General features: G+C 47.1%; 1 protein-coding gene across 1 annotated transcript in view; it reads left to right on the forward strand.

Annotated features, from left to right (window-relative positions):
- Window positions 1-23,506, forward strand: part of LOC306770372 (uncharacterized protein) — a gene marked incomplete at its 5' end in the record, with an annotated part of 127,393 nt that overhangs the window by 75,207 nt on the left and 28,680 nt on the right. Inside the window, 5 exons of the mRNA XM_079259231.1 lie at window positions 11,566-11,766; window positions 12,782-12,850; window positions 16,768-16,931; window positions 17,391-17,499; window positions 19,013-19,117. Coding sequence (XP_079115357.1) covers window positions 11,566-11,766; window positions 12,782-12,850; window positions 16,768-16,931; window positions 17,391-17,499; window positions 19,013-19,117 — 648 coding nt within the window. The remainder of the gene's footprint in view (window positions 1-11,565; window positions 11,767-12,781; window positions 12,851-16,767; window positions 16,932-17,390; window positions 17,500-19,012; window positions 19,118-23,506) is intronic.

The following is a 23,506-nucleotide window of genomic DNA, read 5'->3' on the forward strand; positions in this document are numbered from 1 at the left end:
CTGAAGTTGCAGGTCTGATGTTGCAGGTCTGGAGTTGCAGATCTGAAGTCGCAGGTCTGATGCTGCAGATCTGATGTTGCAGGTCTGGAGTTGCAGGTCTGAAGTTGCAGATCTGATGCTGCAGATCTGAAGTTGCAGGTCTGATGCTGCAGATCTGAAGTTGCAGGTCTCATGCTGCAGATCTGAATGTTGCAGGTCTGGAGTTGCAGATCTGAAGTTGCAGGTCTGATGCTGCATATCGGATGTTGCAGGTCTGGAGTTGCAGATCTGAAGTTGCAGGTCTGATGTTGCAGGTCTGAAGTTGCAGGTCTGAAGTTGCAGGTCTGATGCTGCAAGTCTGATGCTGCAGATCTGAAGTTGCAGGTCTGATGTTGCAGGTTTGAAGTTGCAGGTCAGAAGTTGCAGGTCTGATGCTGCAGATCTGATGTTGCAGGTCTGGAGTTGCAGGTCTGAAGTTGCAGATCTGATGCTGCAGATCTGAAGTTGCAGGTCTGATGCTGCAGGTCTGATGCTGCAGGTCTGATGCTGCAGGTCTGATGTTGCAGATCTGAAGTTTCAGATCTCAAGTTGCAGGTCTGAAGTTGCAGATCTGATGTTGCAGGTCTGAAATTGCAGATCTGATGCTACAGATCTGAAGTTGCAGATCTCAAGTTGCAGGTCTGAAGTTGCAGATCTGATGTTGCAGGTCTGAAGTTGCAGATCTGATGTTGCAGGTCTGAAGTTGCAGATCTGATGTTGCAGGTCTGAAGTTGCAGATCTAATTCTGCAGGTCTGATGCTGCAGGTCTGAAGTTGCAGGTCTGATGCTGCAAGTCTGATGCTGCAGATCTGAAGTTGCAGGTCTGATGCTGCAGGTCTGAAGTTGCAGATCTCAAGTTGAAGGTCTGAAGTTGCAGATCTGATGTTGCAGGTCTGAAGTTGCAGATCTAATGCTGCAGGTCTGATGCTGCAGGTCTGATGTTGCAGGTCTGAAGTTGCAGATCTGATGCTGCAGATCTGATGTTGCAGGTCTGAAGTTGCAGATCTGATGCTGCAGGTCTGAAGTTGCAGGTCTGAAGTTGCAGATCTGATGCTGTAGGTCTGATGCTGCAGGTCTGAAGTTGCAAGTCTGATGCTGCAGGTCTGAAGTTGCAGGTCTGAAGTTGCAGGTCTGATGCTGCAGGTCTGATGTTGCAGGTCTGATGCTGCAGGTCTGATGTTGCAGATCTGATGCTGCAGGTCTGAAGTTGCAGGTCTGATGTTGCAGGTCTGAAGTTGCAGATCTGATGCTGGAGTTCTGAAGTTGCAGGTCTGAAGTTGCAGATCTGAAGTTGCAGGCTTGAAGTTGCAGGTCTGAAGTTGTAGGTCTGATGCTGCAGGTCTGAAGTTGCAGGTCTGAAGTTGCAGGTCTGATGCTGCAGGTCTGAAGTTGCAGGTCTGATGCTGCAGGTCTGAAGTTGTAGGTCTGATGCTGCAGGTCTGATGCTGCAGGTCTGAAGTTGTAGGTCTGATGCTGCAGGTCTGGAGTTGCAGGTCTGAAGTTGCAGGTCTGATGCTGCAGGTCTGAAGTTGCAGGTCTGATGCTGCAGGTCTGAAGTTTGTTTGTTTGTTTGTTTATTCATTTGTTTCAAACCAAATTCACAATTTGCAAAAACAATTTTACAAAAACAATTTTACAATTTTTTTTTTTACAATTTTGGTTTGAAAAGGGGGATGGGAGAAGCAATGCTTATTTTAGTCCACCCCCTTCACACACCACGCAGCATAACACAAAACAAAATTACAAAATTTACACAATAATCAACACAGACAAGACAATGACAAAGACAGGCCCAACGCACTCCCGACCGCCCCCCGCTCTTCCCGATCACATGACTTCAATACATTTTAACATGTTGTTATCAACCATGTGTTTTACACAGCAAACATAATAAGTTGCAGGTCTGATTCTGCAGGTCTGAAGTTGCAGGTCTGAAGTTGCAGATCTGATGTTGCAGGTCTGGAGTTGCAGATCTGATGTTGCAGGTCTGAAGGTGCAGATCTGATGTTGCAGGTCTGGAGTTGCAGATCTGAAGTTGCAGGTCTGAAGTTGCATGTCTGGTGTTGCAGGTCTGGAGTTGCAGATCTGATGTTGCAGGTCTGGAGTTGCAGGTCTGAAGTTGCATGTCTGATGTTGCAGGACTGAAGTTGCAGGACTGAAGTTGCAGGACTGAAGTTGCAGATCTGATGCCTCATGTCTGAAGTTGCAGGTCTGATCCTGCAGGTCTGATGTTGCAGGTCTGAAGTTGCAGGTCTGAAGTTGCAGGACTGAAGTTGCAGGTCTGATGCTGCATGTCTGAAGTTGCAGGTCTGAAGTTGCAGGACTGAAGTTGCAGGTCTGATGCTGCAGGTCTGAAGTTGCAGGTCTGATGCTGCAGGTCTGAAGTTGCAGGTCTGATGTTGCAGGTCTGAAGTTGCAGGTCTGATGTTGCAGATCTGATGCTGCATGTCTGAAGTTGCAGGTCTGATGCTGCAGGTCTGATGCTGCAGATCTGATGCTGCAGGTCTGAAGTTGCAGGTCTGATGTTGCAGGTCTGAAGTTGCAGATCTGATGTTGCAGGTCTGAAGTTGCAGATCTGATGCTGCAGATCTGAAGTTGCAGGTCTGATGCTGCAGATCTGATGTTGCAGGTCTGGAATTGCAGATCTGAAGTTGCAGGTCTGATGCTGCAGGTCTGAAGTTGCACGTCTGATGTTGCAGGTCTGAAGTTGCAGATCTGATGTTGCAGGTCTGAAGTTGCAGATCTGATGCTGCAGATCTGAAGTTGCAGGTCTGATGCTGCAGATCTGATGTTGCAGGTCTGGAATTGCAGATCTGATGCTGCAGATCTGAAGTTGCAGGTCTGATGCTGCAGGTCTGAAGTTGCAAGTCTGATGCTGCAGGTCTGAAGTTGCAGGTCTGATGCTGCAAGTCTGATGCTGCAAGTCTGAAGTTGCAGGTCTGATGTTGCAGGTCTGGAGTTGCAGGTCTGAAGTTGCAGATCTGATGCTGCAGATCTGATGTTGCAGGTCTGGAGTTGCAGATCTGAAGTTGCAGGTCTGATGCTGCAGGTCTGAAGTTGCAGGTCTGATGTTGCAGGTCTGAAGTTGCAGATCTGATGTTGCAGGTCTGGAGTTGCAGATCTGAAGTTGCAGGTCTGATGCTGCAGGTCTGAAGTTGCAGGTCTGATGTTGCAGGTCTGAAGTTGCAGATCTGATGCTGCAGGTCTGATGCTGCAGATCTGATGTTGCAGGTCTGATGCTGCAGATCTGATGTTGCAGGTCTGAAGTTGCAGGTCTGATGCTGCAGGTCTGAAGTTGCAGGTCTGATGCTGCAGGTCTGAAGTTTGTTTGTTTGTTTGTTTATTCATTTGTTTCAAACCAAATTCACAATTTGCAAAAACAATTTTACAAAAACAATTTTACAATTTTTTTTTTTACAATTTTGGTTTGAAAAGGGGGATGGGAGAAGCAATGCTTATTTTAGTCCACCCCCTTCACACACCACGCAGCATAACACAAAACAAAATTACAAAATTTACACAATAATCAACACAGACAAGACAATGACAAAGACAGGCCCAACGCACTCCCGACCGCCCCCCGCTCTTCCCGATCACATGACTTCAATACATTTTAACATGTTGTTATCAACCATGTGTTTTACACAGCAAACATAATAAGTTGCAGGTCTGATTCTGCAGGTCTGAAGTTGCAGGTCTGAAGTTGCAGATCTGATGTTGCAGGTCTGGAGTTGCAGATCTGATGTTGCAGGTCTGAAGGTGCAGATCTGATGTTGCAGGTCTGGAGTTGCAGATCTGAAGTTGCAGGTCTGAAGTTGCATGTCTGGTGTTGCAGGTCTGGAGTTGCAGATCTGATGTTGCAGGTCTGGAGTTGCAGGTCTGAAGTTGCATGTCTGATGTTGCAGGACTGAAGTTGCAGGACTGAAGTTGCAGGACTGAAGTTGCAGATCTGATGCTGCATGTCTGAAGTTGCAGGTCTGATCCTGCAGGTCTGAAGTTGCAGGTCTGATGTTGCAGGTCTGAAGTTGCAGGTCTGAAGTTGCAGGACTGAAGTTGCAGGTCTGATGCTGCATGTCTGAAGTTGCAGGTCTGAAGTTGCAGGACTGAAGTTGCAGGTCTGATGCTGCAGGTCTGAAGTTGCAGGTCTGATGCTGCAGGTCTGAAGTTGCAGGTCTGATGTTGCAGGTCTGAAGTTGCAGGTCTGATGTTGCAGATCTGATGCTGCATGTCTGAAGTTGCAGGTCTGATGCTGCAGGTCTGATGCTGCAGATCTGATGCTGCAGGTCTGAAGTTGCAGGTCTGATGTTGCAGGTCTGAAGTTGCAGATCTGATGTTGCAGGTCTGAAGTTGCAGATCTGATGCTGCAGATCTGAAGTTGCAGGTCTGATGCTGCAGATCTGATGTTGCAGGTCTGGAATTGCAGATCTGAAGTTGCAGGTCTGATGCTGCAGGTCTGAAGTTGCACGTCTGATGTTGCAGGTCTGAAGTTGCAGATCTGATGTTGCAGGTCTGAAGTTGCAGATCTGATGCTGCAGATCTGAAGTTGCAGGTCTGATGCTGCAGATCTGATGTTGCAGGTCTGGAATTGCAGATCTGATGCTGCAGATCTGAAGTTGCAGGTCTGATGCTGCAGGTCTGAAGTTGCAAGTCTGATGCTGCAGGTCTGAAGTTGCAGGTCTGATGCTGCAAGTCTGATGCTGCAAGTCTGAAGTTGCAGGTCTGATGTTGCAGGTCTGGAGTTGCAGGTCTGAAGTTGCAGATCTGATGCTGCAGATCTGATGTTGCAGGTCTGGAGTTGCAGGTCTGAAGTTGCAGGTCTGATGTTGCAGGTCTGAAGTTGCAGATCTGATGCTGCAGGTCTGATGCTGCAGGTCTGATGTTGCAGGTCTGAAGTTGCAGATCTGATGTTGCAGGTCTGGAGTTGCAGATCTGAAGTTGCAGGTCTGATGCTGCAGGTCTGAAGTTGCAGGTCTGATGTTGCAGGTCTGAAGTTGCAGATCTGATGCTGCAGGTCTGATGCTGCAGATCTGATGTTGCAGGTCTGATGCTGCAGATCTGATGTTGCAAGTCTGGAATTGCAGATCTGATGCTGCAGGTCTGAAGTTGCAGATCTGATGTTGCAGGTCTGATGCTGCAAGTCTGATGCTGCAGGTCTGATGCTGCAGGTCTGATGTTGCAGGTCTGGAGTTGCAGATCTGAAGTCGCAGGTCTGATGCTGCAGATCTGATGTTGCAGGTCTGGAGTTGCAGGTCTGAAGTTGCAGATCTGATGCTGCAGATCTGAAGTTGCAGGTCTGATGCTGCAGATCTGATGTTGCAGGTCTGGAGTTGCAGATCTGAATTTGCAGGTCTGATGCTGCAGATCGGATGTTGCAGGTCTGGAGTTGCAGATCTGAAGTTGCAGGTCTGATGCTGCAAGTCTGATGTTGCAGGTCTGAAGTTGCAGATCTGATGTTGCAGGTCTGAAGTTGCAGGTCTGAAGTTGCAGGTCTGATGCTGCAAGTCTGATGCTGCAGGTCTGAAGTTGCAGGTCTGAAGTTGCAGATCTGATGTTGCAGGTCTGAAGTTGCAGATCTGATGCTGCAGATCTGAAGTTGCAGGACTGATGCTGCAGATCTGATGTTGCAGGTCTGAAGTTGCAGGTCTGATGCTGCAGGTCTGAAGTTGCAGGTCTGATGCTGATGGTCTGAAGTTGCAGATCTGATGCTGCAGGTCTGAAGTTGCAGGTCTGATGCTGCAGGTCTGAAGTTGCAGATCTGATGCTGCAGGTCTGAAGTTGCAGGTCTGAAGTTGCAGGTCTGATGCTGCAAGTCTGATGCTGCAGGTCTGAAGTTGCAGGTCTGATGTTGCAGGTCTGGAGTTGCAGATCTGAAGTCGCAGGTCTGATGCTGCAGATCTGATGTTGCAGGTCTGGAGTTGCAGGTCTGAAGTTGCAGATCTGATGCTGCAGATCTGAAGTTGCAGGTCTGATGCTGCAGATCTGAAGTTGCAGGTCTCATGCTGCAGATCTGAATGTTGCAGGTCTGGAGTTGCAGATCTGAAGTTGCAGGTCTGATGCTGCATATCGGATGTTGCAGGTCTGGAGTTGCAGATCTGAAGTTGCAGGTCTGATGTTGCAGGTCTGAAGTTGCAGGTCTGATGTTGCAGGTTTGAAGTTGCAGGTCAGAAGTTGCAGGTCTGATGCTGCAGATCTGATGTTGCAGGTCTGGAGTTGCAGGTCTGAAGTTGCAGATCTGATGCTGCAGATCTGAAGTTGCAGGTCTGATGCTGCAGGTCTGATGCTGCAGGTCTGATGCTGCAGGTCTGATGTTGCAGATCTGAAGTTTCAGATCTCAAGTTGCAGGTCTGAAGTTGCAGATCTGATGTTGCAGGTCTGATGTTGCAGGTCTGAAGTTTCAGATCTCAAGTTGCAGGTCTGAAGTTGCAGATCTGATTTTGCAGGTCTGATGTTGCAGGTCTGAAGTTGCAGGTCTGAAATTGCAGATCTGATGCTACAGATCTGAAGTTGCAGATCTCAAGTTGCAGGTCTGAAGTTGCAGATCTGATGTTGCAGGTCTGAAGTTGCAGATCTGATGTTGCAGGTCTGAAGTTGCAGATCTGATGTTGCAGGTCTGAAGTTGCAGATCTAATTCTGCAGGTCTGATGCTGCAGGTCTGAAGTTGCAGGTCTGATGCTGCAAGTCTGATGCTGCAGATCTGAAGTTGCAGGTCTGATGCTGCAGGTCTGAAGTTGCAGATCTCAAGTTGAAGGTCTGAAGTTGCAGATCTGATGTTGCAGGTCTGAAGTTGCAGATCTGATGTTGCAGGTCTGAAGTTGCAGATCTAATGCTGCAGGTCTGATGCTGCAGGTCTGATGTTGCAGGTCTGAAGTTGCAGATCTGATGCTGCAGATCTGATGTTGCAGGTCTGAAGTTGCAGATCTGATGCTGCAGGTCTGAAGTTGCAGGTCTGAAGTTGCAGATCTGATGCTGTAGGTCTGATGCTGCAGGTCTGAAGTTGCAAGTCTGATGCTGCAGGTCTGAAGTTGCAGGTCTGAAGTTGCAGGTCTGAAGTTGCAGGTCTGATGCTGCAGGTCTGATGTTGCAGGTCTGATGCTGCAGGTCTGATGTTGCAGATCTGATGCTGCAGGTCTGAAGTTGCAGGTCTGATGTTGCAGGTCTAAAGTTGCAGATCTGATGCTGGAGTTCTGAAGTTGCAGGTCTGAAGTTGCAGATCTGAAGTTGCAGGCTTGAAGTTGCAGGTCTGAAGTTGTAGGTCTGATGCTGCAGGTCTGAAGTTGCAGGTCTGAAGTTGCAGGTCTGATGCTGCAGGTCTGAAGTTGCAGGTCTGATGCTGCAGGTCTGAAGTTGTAGGTCTGATGCTGCAGGTCTGATGCTGCAGGTCTGAAGTTGTAGGTCTGATGCTGCAGGTCTGGAGTTGCAGGTCTGAAGTTGCAGGTCTGATGCTGCAGGTCTGAAGTTGCAGGTCTGATGCTGCAGGTCTGAAGTTTGTTTGTTTGTTTGTTTATTCATTTGTTTCAAACCAAATTCACAATTTGCAAAAACAATTTTACAAAAACAATTTTACAATTTTTTTTTTTACAATTTTGGTTTGAAAAGGGGGATGGGAGAAGCAATGCTTATTTTAGTCCACCCCCTTCACACACCACGCAGCATAACACAAAACAAAATTACAAAATTTACACAATAATCAACACAGACAAGACAATGACAAAGACAGGCCCAACGCACTCCCGACCGCCCCCCGCTCTTCCCGATCACATGACTTCAATACATTTTAACATGTTGTTATCAACCATGTGTTTTACACAGCAAACATAATAAGTTGCAGGTCTGATTCTGCAGGTCTGAAGTTGCAGATCTGATGTTGCAGGTCTGGAGTTGCAGATCTGATGTTGCAGGTCTGAAGGTGCAGATCTGATGTTGCAGGTCTGGAGTTGCAGATCTGAAGTTGCAGGTCTGAAGTTGCATGTCTGGTGTTGCAGGTCTGGAGTTGCAGATCTGATGTTGCAGGTCTGGAGTTGCAGGTCTGAAGTTGCATGTCTGATGTTGCAGGACTGAAGTTGCAGGTCTGAAGTTGCAGGACTGAAGTTGCAGGACTGAAGTTGCAGATCTGATGCTGCATGTCTGAAGTTGCAGGTCTGATCCTGCAGGTCTGAAGTTGCAGGTCTGATGTTGCAGGTCTGAAGTTGCAGGTCTGAAGTTGCAGGACTGAAGTTGCAGGTCTGATGCTGCATGTCTGAAGTTGCAGGTCTGAAGTTGCAGGACTGAAGTTGCAGGTCTGATGCTGCAGGTCTGAAGTTGCAGGTCTGATGCTGCAGGTCTGAAGTTGCAGGTCTGATGTTGCAGGTCTGAAGTTGCAGGTCTGATGTTGCAGATCTGATGCTGCATGTCTGAAGTTGCAGGTCTGATGCTGCAGGTCTGATGCTGCAGATCTGATGCTGCAGGTCTGAAGTTGCAGGTCTGATGTTGCAGGTCTGAAGTTGCAGATCTGATGTTGCAGGTCTGAAGTTGCAGATCTGATGCTGCAGATCTGAAGTTGCAGGTCTGATGCTGCAGATCTGATGTTGCAGGTCTGGAATTGCAGATCTGAAGTTGCAGGTCTGATGCTGCAGGTCTGAAGTTGCACGTCTGATGTTGCAGGTCTGAAGTTGCAGATCTGATGTTGCAGGTCTGAAGTTGCAGATCTGATGCTGCAGATCTGAAGTTGCAGGTCTGATGCTGCAGATCTGATGTTGCAGGTCTGGAATTGCAGATCTGATGCTGCAGATCTGAAGTTGCAGGTCTGATGCTGCAGGTCTGAAGTTGCAAGTCTGATGCTGCAGGTCTGAAGTTGCAGGTCTGATGCTGCAAGTCTGATGCTGCAAGTCTGAAGTTGCAGGTCTGATGTTGCAGGTCTGGAGTTGCAGGTCTGAAGTTGCAGATCTGATGCTGCAGATCTGATGTTGCAGGTCTGGAGTTGCAGATCTGAAGTTGCAGGTCTGATGCTGCAGGTCTGAAGTTGCAGGTCTGATGTTGCAGGTCTGAAGTTGCAGATCTGATGTTGCAGGTCTGGAGTTGCAGATCTGAAGTTGCAGGTCTGATGCTGCAGGTCTGAAGTTGCAGGTCTGAAGTTGCAGGTCTGATGTTGCAGGTCTGAAGTTGCAGATCTGATGCTGCAGGTCTGATGCTGCAGATCTGATGTTGCAGGTCTGGAGTTGCAGATCTGAAGTTGCAGGTCTGATGCTGCAGATCTGATGTTGCAGGTCTGGAGTTGCAGATCTGAAGTTGCAGGTCTGATGCTGCAGGTCTGAAGTTGCAGATCTGATGCTGCAGGTCTGATGTTGCAGGTCTGAAGTTGCAGGTCTGATGCTGCAGGTCTGAAGTTTGTTTGTTTGTTTATTCATTTGTTTCAAACCAAATTCACAATTTGCAAAAACAATTTTACAAAAACAATTTTACAATTTTTTTTTTACAATTTTGGTTTGAAAAGGGGGATGGGAGAAGCAATGCTTATTTTAGTCCACCCCCTTCACACACCACGCAGCATAACACAAAACAAAATTACAAAATTTACACAATAATCAACACAGACAAGACAATGACAAAGACAGGCCCAACGCACTCCCGACCGCCCCCCGCTCTTCCCGATCACATGACTTCAATACATTTTAACATGTTGTTATCAACCATGTGTTTTACACAGCAAACATAATAAGTTGCAGGTCTGATTCTGCAGGTCTGAAGTTGCAGGTCTGAAGTTGCAGATCTGATGTTGCAGGTCTGGAGTTGCAGATCTGATGTTGCAGGTCTGGAGTTGCAGATCTGATGTTGCAGGTCTGGAGTTGCAGATCTGAAGTTGCAGGTCTGAAGTTGCATGTCTGATGTTGCAGGTCTGGAGTTGCAGATCTGATGTTGCAGGTCTGGAGTTGCAGGTCTGAAGTTGCATGTCTGATGTTGCAGGTCTGAAGTTGCAGGTCTGAAGTTGCAGGACTGAAGTTGCAGGACTGAAGTTGCAGATCTGATGCTGCATGTCTGATGCTGCATGTCTGAAGTTGCAGGTCTGATGCTGCAGGTCTGAAGTTGCAGGTCTGATGTTGCAGGTCTGAAGTTGCAGGTCTGAAGTTGCAGGACTGAAGTTGCAGGTCTGATGCTGCAGATCTGATGCTGCATGTCTGAAGTTGCAGGTCTGAAGTTGCAGGACTGAAGTTGCAGGTCTGATGCTGCAGGTCTGAAGTTGCAGGTCTGATGCTGCAGGTCTGAAGTTGCAGGTCTGATGTTGCAGGTCTGAAGTTGCAGGTCTGAAGTTGCAGGTCTGATGTTGCAGATCTGATGCTGCATGTCTGAAGTTGCAGGTCTGAAGTTGCAGGACTGAAGTTGCAGGTCTGATGCTGCAGGTCTGAAGTTGCAGGTCTGATGTTGCAGATCTGATGCTGCATGTCTGAAGTTGCAGGTCTGATGCTGCAGGTCTGAAGTTGCAGGTCTGATGTTGCAGGTCTGAAGTTGCAGGTCTGATGCTGCAGGTCTGATGCTGCAGGTCTGAAGTTGCAGGTCTGATGTTGCAGGTCTGATGTTGCAGGTCTGAAGTTGCAGGTCTGAAGTTGCAGGTCTGAAGTTGCAGGTCTGATGCTGCAGGTCTGAAGTTGCAGGTCTGATGTTGCAGGTCTGAAGTTGCAGGTCTGATGCTGCAGGTCTGATGCTGCAGGTCTGAAGTTGCAGGTCTGATGTTGCAGGTCTGAAGTTGCAGGTCTGATGTTGCAGGTCTGAAGTTGCAGGTCTGAAGTTGCAGGTCTGAAGTTGCAGGTCTGAAGTTGCAGGTTTGGGTGGAGCGGTTGGAGGACAGCAGCAGGTGTTATTGTGTGATGTCTGCGGTTGCTGCAACGTTCTGAGGAGATCATCACACACCTTCAGCTCTCTCCTCTTCCTCCTCCGTCTCCATGGTGACATCAGCAGTGCACTCCACTGGTGCCGGTGTTGTGTTTGGGTCCAGAGATGCTGATGCGTGTTTTTACCACTCAGCCCGTCTGCTGCTGCTTTCAGGTCCTGTGGGACAGATGGGAACAAATGCTGGAGGATGAGTGAACTAACCCTGATGATGCTGGAGTGATGATGAGGATGGTGAATGTAAGACTGCAGGAGGTTTTACTAAACGAGCTGTCCTCTGTCTGTCCCCTATCTGTCCTCTGTCTGTCCCCTATCTGTCCTCTGTCTGTCCCCTATCTGTCCCCTATCTGTCCTCTGTCTGTCCCCTATCTGTCCTCTGTCTGTCCCCTGTCTGTCCCCTATCTGTCCCCTATCTGTCCCCTATCTGTCCCCTGTCTGTCCCCTGTCTGTCCTCTGTCTGTCCCCTATCTGTCCTCTGTCTGTCCCCTGTCTGTCCTCTGTCTGTCCCCTGTCTGTCCTCTGTCTGTCCCGTATCTGTCCTCTGTCTGTCCTCTGTCTGTCCCCTATCTGTCCTCTATCTGTCCTCTGTCTGTCCCCTATCTGTCCTCTGTCTGTCCTCTGTCTGTCCCCTGTCTGTCCCGTATCTGTCCCGTATCTGTCCCCTATCTGTCCTCTGTCTCTCTGCAGCCCTGCCTCTGCAGACGGACTCTCTGTCCTTCCAGAACGGGGACAAGTCTTCAGGGAAAGACCTTCTGAGTCCAGACGACTCTGCCGTCTCAGATCTTTCTCCTAAAACCGACTCCAACAGCAGGACAAATGTCTCGTCCTCCCGGACGGAGGGAGGACCGCCCCCCCCCGGCTCCAGCAGCAGTCCTCAGCCTAAGAAAGGTAACGTTCCTCCTGCGTTACTCAGCTCGTACGTTTACTGGAACAGAATCAAACCTGGAACCGTTCTGACGATGTTCAGCTTCTCTGGGAATATTGCTGCACACGTTGAAACCTGAGCTGCATGTTGCATTCTGGGTAATGTAGGAAGACTGTGAACCCCACAGTGACTCAGCAGTTTCTGACCGCTGTTCCGCCCCAGCCGAGGCTCAAACCGGCGACCTCCTTGCCTTGAAGTGCTAACCACTACGCCACCGCGCCGCCCGCCGAGGTTTCTGCACCACAGACGGCTGAGGGGCTTCGCAGCGCGTTCGCTGCGTCGGATGCTTTCTGCATGGTGGGCGGGGATGGAGGACATTCAGGTTGCCATGGAGACGGAGTCGGACTCGTCTCACAGTTTCACAGAGTCCATGTCTCCTGAAGACCGAAGCAAAATCAGAATCAGCGATCCGGAGTCCGGATCGGAACTTAAAGAACAAAACCCAGATTTTATAAACACATGTGGAGCTTTGGGATCTGAACCTGGGCCAGGACCTGGGTCAGCACCTGGATCTGAACCTGGGCCAGGACCTGGATCTGAACCTGGGCCAGGACCTGGATCTGAACCTGGGCCAGGACCTGGATCTGAACCTGGATCTGAACCTGGATCAGCACCTGGGTCAGCACCTGGGTCAGCACCTGGATCAGCACCTGGATCTGAACCTGGATCAGCACCTGGAACAAGATCGCCAAGGCAAACTGTCTGTTCAGCCTGTTTCCATGGAAACGGATGTAAAAATGAAACATGTTGGAGAATCCTGCAGAAGAAGAAACTTTAAAAATGATGAAATGATGCTAAAAACCGGCTTCAGACCACCTTCTGGTACCGGGTCCACCTTCTGGTACGGGGTCCACCTTCTGGTACGGGGTCCACCTTCTGGTACCGGCTGGTGAGGTTTGGTAAACAGGAAGTGGAGTGGGTTGGGTGGGATTCTCTGCTGGATCTGAACCGGTTTAAACTTGATCCGTTCTCCTGCAGACTCGATGAGCTCCGAGCAGCGCCAGAAGCTGGCCAGGGAGCGCAGAGAGGAGCGGGCCCGGTACATCGGTAAGAAACCACCTGACTGTCCTGATGCATGAGGCATGGCCTGCTCGTAGCGGCGTGCACGCCCCTGCTGCCGTCAGTCCGCCGATGCTCACTCACTTCTCTTATTGTCTCTTCCTGCGGCTCTCAGAACAGCAAACCCAGCTCCAAGGTAAGACGCGAAGCTTCGGTCCCGCCATGTGGAAAAATCCATGATGTTTCTGCCTCGCCTGTCTGCTCCATGTTCCCACCACCGTGCACGCCCCACTCCTGCACTCACGGTTTACTCTTCGCCTGCAGAGTCCAACTCCTTCTTATAAAGATGTTGTTAAAGACGCGAGGCCAGCGAGTGAGCAGCCAATCAGAGCAGAGCGTGGACGGCGCCCGAGGCGCTCGGCGTGAGAAATGAGGCGTCATTACCGTGAGGAGAGACCAGGCCTCGCAGACCGATTAGATGTAATTACTGCCGTCATTACGGCCGCTGCAGATCTAATCTGAGCTGCTCGGGGATCAGTCCGACTCCGCCTGCCTCGCCGTCCTCGCATCACTCGCAGTTCAGCTGATCGTTTCACCTCGCTGCCGTCTTGCTTGTACGCTGCAGACGCAACACGACGCAGCTTTTATTCTTTCATTCATTATCGGAACCGCTGAGTGGCGGGGAAGCTGGAGCCTATCCCAGCAGCTCTGGGCGAGAGGCGGGTACACCTGGACAGGTCGCCGTCCATCGCAGGGACACACAGAGACACAGACAACTACACACTCACACTGCTTAGGTGCTTCGTTTTCCTAACATCATGTCTCTTGAGGAAGCAGGAGAAGCCAGAGAGAAGGTTGCAGTTTTCTGATCCACCTGATCTGTTGCTGCTGCAGGCATGTCGGCGGCGTTCACACTGTAACCGCATCATCATGAGCAGCTCGCTCTGATCCCCGCGGGATGATTTGCTCATTCTGCAGCAGCAGACGGAAGGTCTCCTTTAGTTCTCAGCAGATTTCCCTCCTGCAGCTGAGAATGACTCGTCCCTTTCCGACCTAAACTCCTGTCCCACAGGTTAGGGCTAACGTGTGAAACACATGTAAAACACATGATTCACATGTAAACTACTTTCATGTTCTTCACATGGATCACATGAGCATGTATTTGTGGAACACATGAAGAACATGTGGTTCATATACAACCCGGGACCTGAATGATGTCTTCACAGCTAAAACCTGTTTTTCCCACTAAATTACATTTCACTGTGTTTCTACATGTTTTAAATATTAGGCTTATATCTTATTATTATATCATTTCATTCTATCCAGATGGAAACTGTAAAACATGCTATTTGTATGTTGTGTGTATTGTCATATCTTGAGCATGGTGTGGCATGGTCTACTGTCTTTTATTGTTCAGCAGTAGATAAGAAATTGGCTCGGGGAGATGTGGGAATTGAACCTTACACCTGACTGCTTGACTAGCTGGTATAAATTCTTACATAAACATTCAGCTCCAACAAAACCAGTTATGTACCTCGTCTTTCCGGCTGTTTTTTGGGTCCTGAAGTGCAACATTTCTTCGCTGGTTTAGTAACCGTGCTGATCTGCTGCCTCCAGGGTCTGAAAACTCCCTCCATGTTACGCAGCAGAAGCAGCCCTCTGCAGCTAGCTGCAGCTATCTGCAGCTAGCTACCTTCAGAGTAAACTCTCTTTACTTCACCAGGCAGCAGTGCAAACAGCACTGTGTCTGCACATTGCAGTCAGGTGTTTTAGGGGCATTTACCACCACCCCCAGCTAGGGTGGCCAGATGTCATGCTTTGTGCAGGATAGTCCTGCATTTCTATTACTTTTCACACGTCCCACAAAATGGGACGCTGTCCCGCATCGTTACGACCAGTCTTCACTTCTGTGAAGAAAAAAAACAAAACAAAACTAGCTTTTACTAACTGTGTGTGGCAAAATATTTGACGTCTGTCACATCACACCGCCTGCTGATTTGAGTTACACTCATGTCAATCAAACTAGGAGGCAGGACTTAATGCACATCTGCACCGGTGCAGCCACTGACGAAAAGACAAAAATAAATACACCGATCGACCATGGAGGACAGAGAGGTGACCGCAGCGAAGAAGAACAGAAAGTGTTGTTACAACAAAGACTGGGAAAGCAGATATTCCTGGGTTAAACCTGTTCCAGGAGACTGTGAGAGGGTTTGTCAAAGTAGTTTTTCCGTGTCAAACGGCGGGGAATATGACGTGCTACTCAGAGGGAGGCTTTATAATCACAGATTTGTTATGTTTGGTTAGTAATTTTATTACCAAAGAGGAATAAAACGTTTATTTTTTAAAACTTTGTCATGGCAGAGTGGAATCTCACTTTTTTCCACATTTTCAGTCTTTGTCCCACATTTGGTGAGAGCAGATCTGGTGACCCTACCCCCAGCCGCCCCTGCCTGCCTAAAGTCGGCCTCGTGTGGATCACATCAAACATTTCAATCACAGCCCCCCTCTCAGCTCCACCTCTTTGCCCATATTTGCATTTTCCGGGTGAGACGACTCGCATGCCCCTGCCAAGATGGTGATGGTAGGAACCGCCCACCGAGCTTCAATTCAGCTCTTCAGAAACCTGCTGGTGACGTCACGGACGCTTCGGCCATTTTTTTAATATACAGTCTATGATATGAACCCTGTAAATTATGGAGTTTAATTTAGGATGACTCATTTCTGCTTTAAGTTCTACCCCAAGTAAAAGCCTTTGAAATTTTGCTTTAAAATGAGGATAACATTATATTGACTACAACAAATCTGCCAAAGTCGAGTCATATCAGAAAAACCTGCGAAATGTGATAACAGCGTTTAAAGTTGCAAAAACAGTAATATTTGTGATAAAAATGTGTTTGTGTTTTCTCAAACGGAGTTCCACTCGCAGAACTTTAGAGCACTGGCATCTGTTGAAGTTTCAAACATTTTCATTCATTCATTCATTCATTCATATATTTTCTTAACCGTTTTGTCCAAATCAGGGTAACTTTCTTGGGTCACCATTAAAGCGTTAGCTAATGCTACTACAGCAGCGTTGCTTTAGCTAACACTATATTAGGAAGCCTTCCTGTGGTTGTCCTGTAGCTGGCTGCAGAGATTCACCAAATATCCTCTTGTGTTTGCCAGCATGTCATCCAGTCATTCTTTTTTTAGCCACAAGTTCTCCTTTTTGTCTCTTTGTTGCTAATTCCAGCCATCACAACTGTTTTTGAATGATGCAGGTGTTAGCATCTGCGTGGAGCATTCAGGACCAAAGTTAGCCCTCTTTCCGTATTTAATATCCAGCAGGCAGCTGCACAGTGGTTAGCACCGTGGCCTCACAGAAAGAAGGTCACTGGTTCGATCCTTGGATGGGGAGGGGTTTGGTCAGTGGCCTTTCTGTGTGGAGTTTGCATGTTCTCCCCGTGTATGCGTGGGTTCTCTCTGGGTTCTCTGGCTTCCTCCTACCATCCAAAGACATGGTTGATGGGTCACTCTAAATTGCCCCTAGGAGTGAGTGTGAACGTGAATCGTTGTTTGTCTCTGTGTGGCCCTGCAATGGACTGACGAGCTGTCCAGGGTGTACCCTGCCTTTTGCCCAAAGCCAGCTGGGATAGGCTCCAGCTTCCCCGCGACCCTGAATTGGATTAAGCGGTTTAGAAAATGAATGAATGAATGAATATCCAGCAGTCATGTAAAACTTTCAACTTTGCAGGGTTAGTGTCTTTAACGGAGAAGTGTCATCAGTGTCATTGAAATTAAGTGTATCATCATGTCTTTGAATTACATACTCCAGGGAAGCATGTACGAAGAAAATAAAACTTCCCAGAACTGACCTCTGTGGCACACCACAATACAGTAATGTTTAAGGAGGACTGTAGAACCCAGAAATGCTGGGGGTTTGGAGGCTTCTCATCACTCTGTGTTTCTGTGGCGACCTGCAGCAGCGAAAAAAGCCCAGTGGCTGGAGAAGGAGGAAAAGGCCCGACGCCTGAGGGAGAACCAGCTGGAGGAGCGCAGGAGGAAGCTGGAGGAGCAGAGGCTAAAGGCCGAGAAACGTCGAGCGTTGCTGGAGGAGAAGCAGAGACAGAAACTAGAAAAGAACAAGGTGCAGAAGAAAATCTTGGTTTGAAAAACCTTTTAAACTTCACCAACATGTAGGTTTTTTTTCCAGTAAATCCACTATGATCCATGATAACACCATTATTTATCACATCTTCATCACCATCACTACCATGTTGCTAAGAGACCTCTATTTTCACCTGGACATGATGATGAAGACACTTCCTGTCAGACTTTCCACCAATCAGAGAGCTTTAAACTGACGGTAACGTCCAATCAGGAGCAGCCAAAGATCAACAAGTGATGAGAAAAGCAGGAAAATAATGATCCTCTATGGCTGGAATAAAGCCAAGAAGATGTTTGGGATGCAGCTGAGGTGGAGGTGCTGCAGTTAGTGTGTTCAGTTAGCAAAAATAGTCCCCAGTTTTAGGGTTAAAACTTGTAAAAATGTTCCATTTGTCTGTTTTTAGTCTCTGAACTCAACATCGACTGTGTTTTCCTACAGGAGCGATATGAGGCCGCTATCAAGAGGTCCACCAAGAAGACGTGGGCTGAGATCCGCCAGCAGAGGTGGTCCTGGGCCGGTGGACTCAACCAGACCTCGCGCAGAGAAAGTGAGTTTAGAAAGCATGACAAGCTTACTATAAGTTGAGTCTTTGTGTTTGGCAGACTGAGTCACTGCTTCAGCTGATACAGTTCCAGGAACTTGCTTGTCACATGGGTGCCAGAAGCAGATGACCTACAGCGCTCGCTGCTCCCTCTGGGATGGCAGCATTGTTGATCTAAACCCAGAAAAATGAGGTGGATATCATTGGCGCGTCATTAGATTGAAGGTGTGAGGAGAGCGTCTGAGGGAGGTGTGACAAGTCGACACTGAAGCAGAGAAAGGTCACAGCTGTAGTCAGTGTTATAGATGGTCCATGAACATGAAGTGTGGTCTGCTGCAAGAAACTCCACCAAAAGCTTCGCTAACAGCTGCGCAATCATCTGACTTCCCGTCCTATTTTCACACACGCCGTAGAAACCCGACCAGATCCGCCCCTTCAACTTCCAGCCAATCACAGTGACGCGCATCATCGTTCCCTTTGATTGGCAGGTTTAACATTTCTGAGCGCCTGACATGTTCAGTGACCCTCCTTCATGTTCCAGTGGTCGGCTGTTTCGTATCCTTGTTGCTCTGGAACTTTCTGCATTTTATTGAGATTTTTATTTTTCACAGTGAAACTTCAGCTGATATTAATCTTAATAAACTTTCATCTTTATGGAAAGTTTTGTCAATTAGAGATAATTTTATTCTCTAAATTTGACCATCAGTTTCACTGTCTGTGCATATGGAGCAGTTCTTAATTAGATAGTTCTAAATGTTTTTTTTCTACCAGTTTGTTCAGCTCAGGCCCGTAAAGAAGCTGGTTTTACTGGTAAATGGTAATAAATCACAATCAAATCATTTTTCTTCTTATCTTGTAAACAAAACCCGAAAATCATAGAATGCATAATAATATTTTGTAATAGCTGTTTGATAAAAAAGCTTAGCTTTAATTTGACCTAATGGGACAACAGAGACATCATACATAAAACCTCCATTTTAAGGGTGTTATCCTTTAAAGTTTTTGAGTATTTTGGAGTTTTGAGCAGGACTGAAATCTTTCTCAAAATTTCTGAAAAAAAAAGGAAAGATGAATCTGTTTTGTTGTTTGGAAGTGAAAATGGAATTAAATTAAACTGAACCCGAAGGTTAATTGTGAGACGTTAGACTGGAAATATAGACAACTGAAATTGTAAATATATAAATCGGGTTGGTTGGTTTTTTTGGGGGGAGGGGGGTCTTTGGGGAACCAAACAAAGCAGTTGTGCTCGCGGCCCCCAAGCAGCTAGCCGCAGCTAGTTTGAAGGGTATGTAAACCCAAGCAGAAAACATCACGTTTCCTGGCCATTCCTCAGCTCCTCCCTTCAGTGTGCATAATGTGGATTATCCTCAGAATGGTGAGTTTCTGTGAACAGCTGCAGGATCCGGACCGGGGGGGGGGGGGGGGGGGGCTGCGCCTTGGGCCGGACCTGCCCGGCCGTTCCCCGGCCGTTCCCCGGCCGCCTTGTGAACAGTTGTCTGTTGCGTTCTCTCCGGTGCAGGCAGATGCTCGGCCTCCACGGTCAACTTGCCGAGACAAGTGGACCCTGTCATTAACAACAGGCTGTCCAAGTCCTCGGCCACGCTCTGGAACTCCCCCAGCAGAAGTAAGGACGAGCCGACGTCAGTGTCCACCAGGCCTCCTCCTCTCCCTCCCCCTTCCTCTTCATCCCCCTCCTCCCACCTTAATCTGGTTTGGTTTGGTGATTGTAACTGTTGTTTTTGGTGGACTGCCTGCCTGCCTGTGCTTGGTGGCTGGTCATTTCCCACCTCCTCCTGTCACTCCCTCGGTCTCGTGTGCATCGTGGGTTTTAATTTATGTTGTACTTTGTTTTGATTTAAGTCTGCTCTGCATTTTGATCATCTTCACATACTGAGCCTTCTTATGTCTTCTATAATTTTAGTGTGTTTGATGGATTATAAATTCATATCTTGTCACCACAGCTTGTGTTACTGTTGGTAGTTTGCTGTGCTGGTGGTTGTGGGTACTGTAGTATGACTGTTGGCTGCAGTGACCACTTTATGAAGCTTTTATGTGATTGATTTGGACAAAATACACTTATGATCACATCAGTATTGTAAATTATTTACCAAAAAAATCCTATATAAGTTTTATGGGGTTTTTTTTACATCATAAGAAGGGAGTTTTGATGTGATTATAGCATTTTCACATGAATTATCAACATGCTAATTTATGCTTTTCCAGGAAGTAATTCCCTTGTATCCCACAGAGTATCATAAAAGGTTAAAACTTATATTAATGAAATGATTATTTTTATTAGACAAACAAAACTGCATACTAGTAGCTCTTCTTGAGGGTTACAGAAGTCTGTTGCACCACATGCTAACTTTAGCATGCTAATAGGCTAACCATGATAAAGCTAACATTAAATATTAATTAATTCTAATGTTTGAGCATGCTAACATATTTTTACTACTCAAAACACAAAGTACAGCTTAGTAATTACAATATTTAATACTCATTTATAAACTGTGCAACAGTAGCTGGAAGTAACGGTACAACATCAGTTAGCCATGCTAGCTAAGGCTAGCCATTGAACTGCTAGCTACACAAAAAGAGCAGAAAATGTGTTTCAGATGCTAAATCTGATAGAAATCTAAAGTAAGCAACAAAATAATTCATAATATTAAATAATTATTTTTCTTTAGCTAATAGATAAAAATAACTTCTGATGCTACGCTACATTAGCATCAGATAAATATCTCATATATAACATGTCGTAACTCTGGAAAACATAAAACATTAGGAGGTAATGATATCAACCAGTCAGACAAGCAGGTAAATTGGCATATTATATCTACAATGTAATTCAGTTTTTATTTATATGTGAAGTTATTTTATAATACAGGAAAATATTAAAATACGCTCAAATATTGTGGAAATACTGTTGTATTTCCTGGTTATTTTATAACTCTTGTGACCTCGGTATTTCACTTCTAAAATTTAAACCGTACAGAAATTTCCAAAGTTTCTGTCTAAAAAATGTTCCATGTTTAAAAAAAGCCAAACCAGAACCATCAATTAAAAGTTTCTGAGCTACAGATGCATCGTCTGCGAATATGATTACGAGTAACTCAAACATGATTTTCTTCTTGCAGGAACCTTTTCAGTATATCGATATTTATTGCAGTAAATCAGTACTGGACTACCTCCTCAGGTCCTTTTAGGTGTTTTTGCTGTTATTTTGGCAGTTCTTACAGTAATGTGAACCTATTTGTTAGTTGAAAATGTAAATGAAAAATCTCCTGTTCTCCTTCCTGAGGACATTTTTGGTCCACTGATTTTCTTTAAAAGCACTTATCACCATTAAATATTGATTCAGTAAGGACAATAGATAATAATACTGCTATAGAAAATGTGAAATGCAATTTATTCCATTTGTAGAATTAGGAAAAACAATTTCCACTTTCCTTGTCTGATCAGGACGGTTGGAAGATAAAAAAAAAAAAAAACAACAAAAAATCCACTTTTTGACAGAAAATAAGTCATTTTATGTGTTGATAAATACTTCCTTTATATAAAATAAATTTGCATTTAAAATTTGAAATTTAAATAAATTTGCATGACAAGGACAAGAGTAAAAGCCCAAAAAAAGTTGTTTTTTATCTAATTTTAGGTTTTTTAAGTATCACTCAGGGACCAAAGACGAACACGGGCCTGTGGAGGAAAGAAAAAGTACTGATTAACATGAAACTTGCTGAATTTCTACCGAACTGAGAAGAAAAGCAACATTTCAGTGGATGTTTAGTCAGATTTATCTCATCAGTCCCGAGTTTTCACTTTCACTCTGCGGGAACACGGCGTCCATCACAGATTTGCTTGGCAACGTCTTGTCGTCGGCGCTATCGCATGATCAGCACTTTTCTCTCCGTTCTGCTGCTATTACAACATATATTGAGAATTTCTGTTTGATCATCGCATCTATAAATACTGGCATGCAGCAGGCATGTGAGAGGACGCCTACACAGGTGCAGATGCCCGGATCGCTGACATTCTGACAGGGGCGTCCGATGTGTTCAGCTGCAGGCATCGCTCTGCTTCCAGGTGAACAGCCATCCGCGTACAAACGCTCAGCCTGGTGTTGCCGCATTATAGAACGAAGAGGAGGAGGGAAACCACTGTTGCCTAGCAACAGAGGTAGTGAGGTTATCAGTTAGTCATAAAACATCTTGATGGTCCAGCAAGCAGCAGAGGGGGCTGCTTCCATGTTGCTGCAGTGACTTCCTCATCTGAAGGCATAGGTCAGCGCTGCGACTGATGCGGCACAGCGCTGGAAAGAAGCTCCGCACATACATGACGTTACATGACGGACAGCAAGTCGACTCATCAGGTCGCAGCGGGTCCGTGTGTGTGCTGTCACGTCCTCTCAGCTTCTGTTCGAGCAGGACGAGACGTGAAGCGTTAAAGCTCCAGTCATCTGGTAAAATATCTAATCCCAGTCAGCCTGCAGGCGGGATGTTTCCAGGACGGCCTCAGATGGACATGTTTGTCCTCCTGCTGCTTTCTGCTGTTTACACTGATTTCATTATCAGTCAGACGGATGAGGAAGAGGAGGAAGAGGCAGGCTGATGCCGTTCAGCAGAATGTTCCACCAGCTGATTATTGCAGAGAAAACAGCTGATCCATCAGCTGATGTCCTGAGATGTGGGCCGATCTTTATGAAATGGTTCAGTCAGCAGCTTCAGGACGATCATTAACCCCAAAACCTCCAGCAGATCTCCTCAAGGTCAGGACATGTGACCCTCCAGCTGGTCTACGGAGGTTTTCCAGCCGTCCAGGAGGTTCACAACCAGACACAACATGTAGTGTTTATTCAGACTCCAACTCAGAAAACAGTGTGTGTGTTTGTTTCAGAGCAACAGGTTTCAGATTAGATGCACTTCTGAGATGTTCAGAGGCGTCCCTCAGGGATCTGGACTCGACCCACGTCTTTTTCCTTATTATATGACTGATTTCCTGATGCTGTGATGCAGAAGTGTGCATTAACATCAACCTGCCTGCAGCTCAAGTGTCTTTGATTTCTAGAGATAAATGAATATGACCTCATTTAGCCTCATAATCTGACATCTGAGGCTGAAACATCATGTCTGCGTGCCGACGGCGCCGAGAACGTTTCAGCTTCTACCGAGATTTCTACATAGTCAGAAAACAGGAACGGTTAAAGATGGCCTGAAGTTTTGAGGTTTTATTTGTCTGCATGAAATCCAGGTTTATGGGAACCTCTGGGGTTCTCTGTTCTGCTCTCCGGTTCTGGTGGCTTTTTGGTTCTCAGCTTCTTTCTTTCATGATTCCAACTCATCACATCTGACGTCAGATCTGCTGACTCATCATCACATGATCGTTGTTAATGGCAACACGCACCACAGAGCTGCGTTCAGGTCCATAAAGCAGCGTCAGCGCTGCTGAGCTGGGTTCGGTCCAGTAAAGGTCCACGCCGGCCCGGTGAGGTCAGGTTAAGATGCTGCTTTGTGTGTCTCAGAGTCATACAGTCTAGCGGACAGTCCTGGTCCCAACTGAACCAAGTCCCTGGTCCTACAGAGTCTAGCGGACAGTCCTGGTCCCAACTGAACCAAGTCCCTGGTCCTACAGAGTCTAGCGGACAGTCCTGGTCCCAACTGAACCGAGTCCCTAGTCCTACAGAGTCTAGCGGACAGTCCTGGTCCCAACTGAACCGAGTCCCTAGTCCTACAGAGTCTAGCGGACAGTCCTGGTCCCAACTGAACCGAGTCCCTGGTCCTACAGAGTCTAGCGGACAGTCCTGGTCCCAACTGAACCGAGTCCCTGGTCCTACAGAGTCTAGCGGACAGTCCTGGTCCCAACTGAACCGAGTCCCTAGTCCTACAGAGTCTAGCGGACAGTCCTGGTCCCAACTGAACCGAGTCCCTGGTCCTACAGAGTCTAGCGGACAGTCCTGGTCCCAACTGAACCAAGTCCCTGGTCCTACAGAGTCTAGCGGACAGTCCTGGTCCCAACT

This window comes from Telmatherina bonti (genome assembly GCF_933228915.1).
Source record: "Telmatherina bonti genome assembly, chromosome: 19".
Lineage (NCBI taxonomy): Eukaryota > Metazoa > Chordata > Actinopteri > Atheriniformes > Telmatherinidae > Telmatherina > Telmatherina bonti.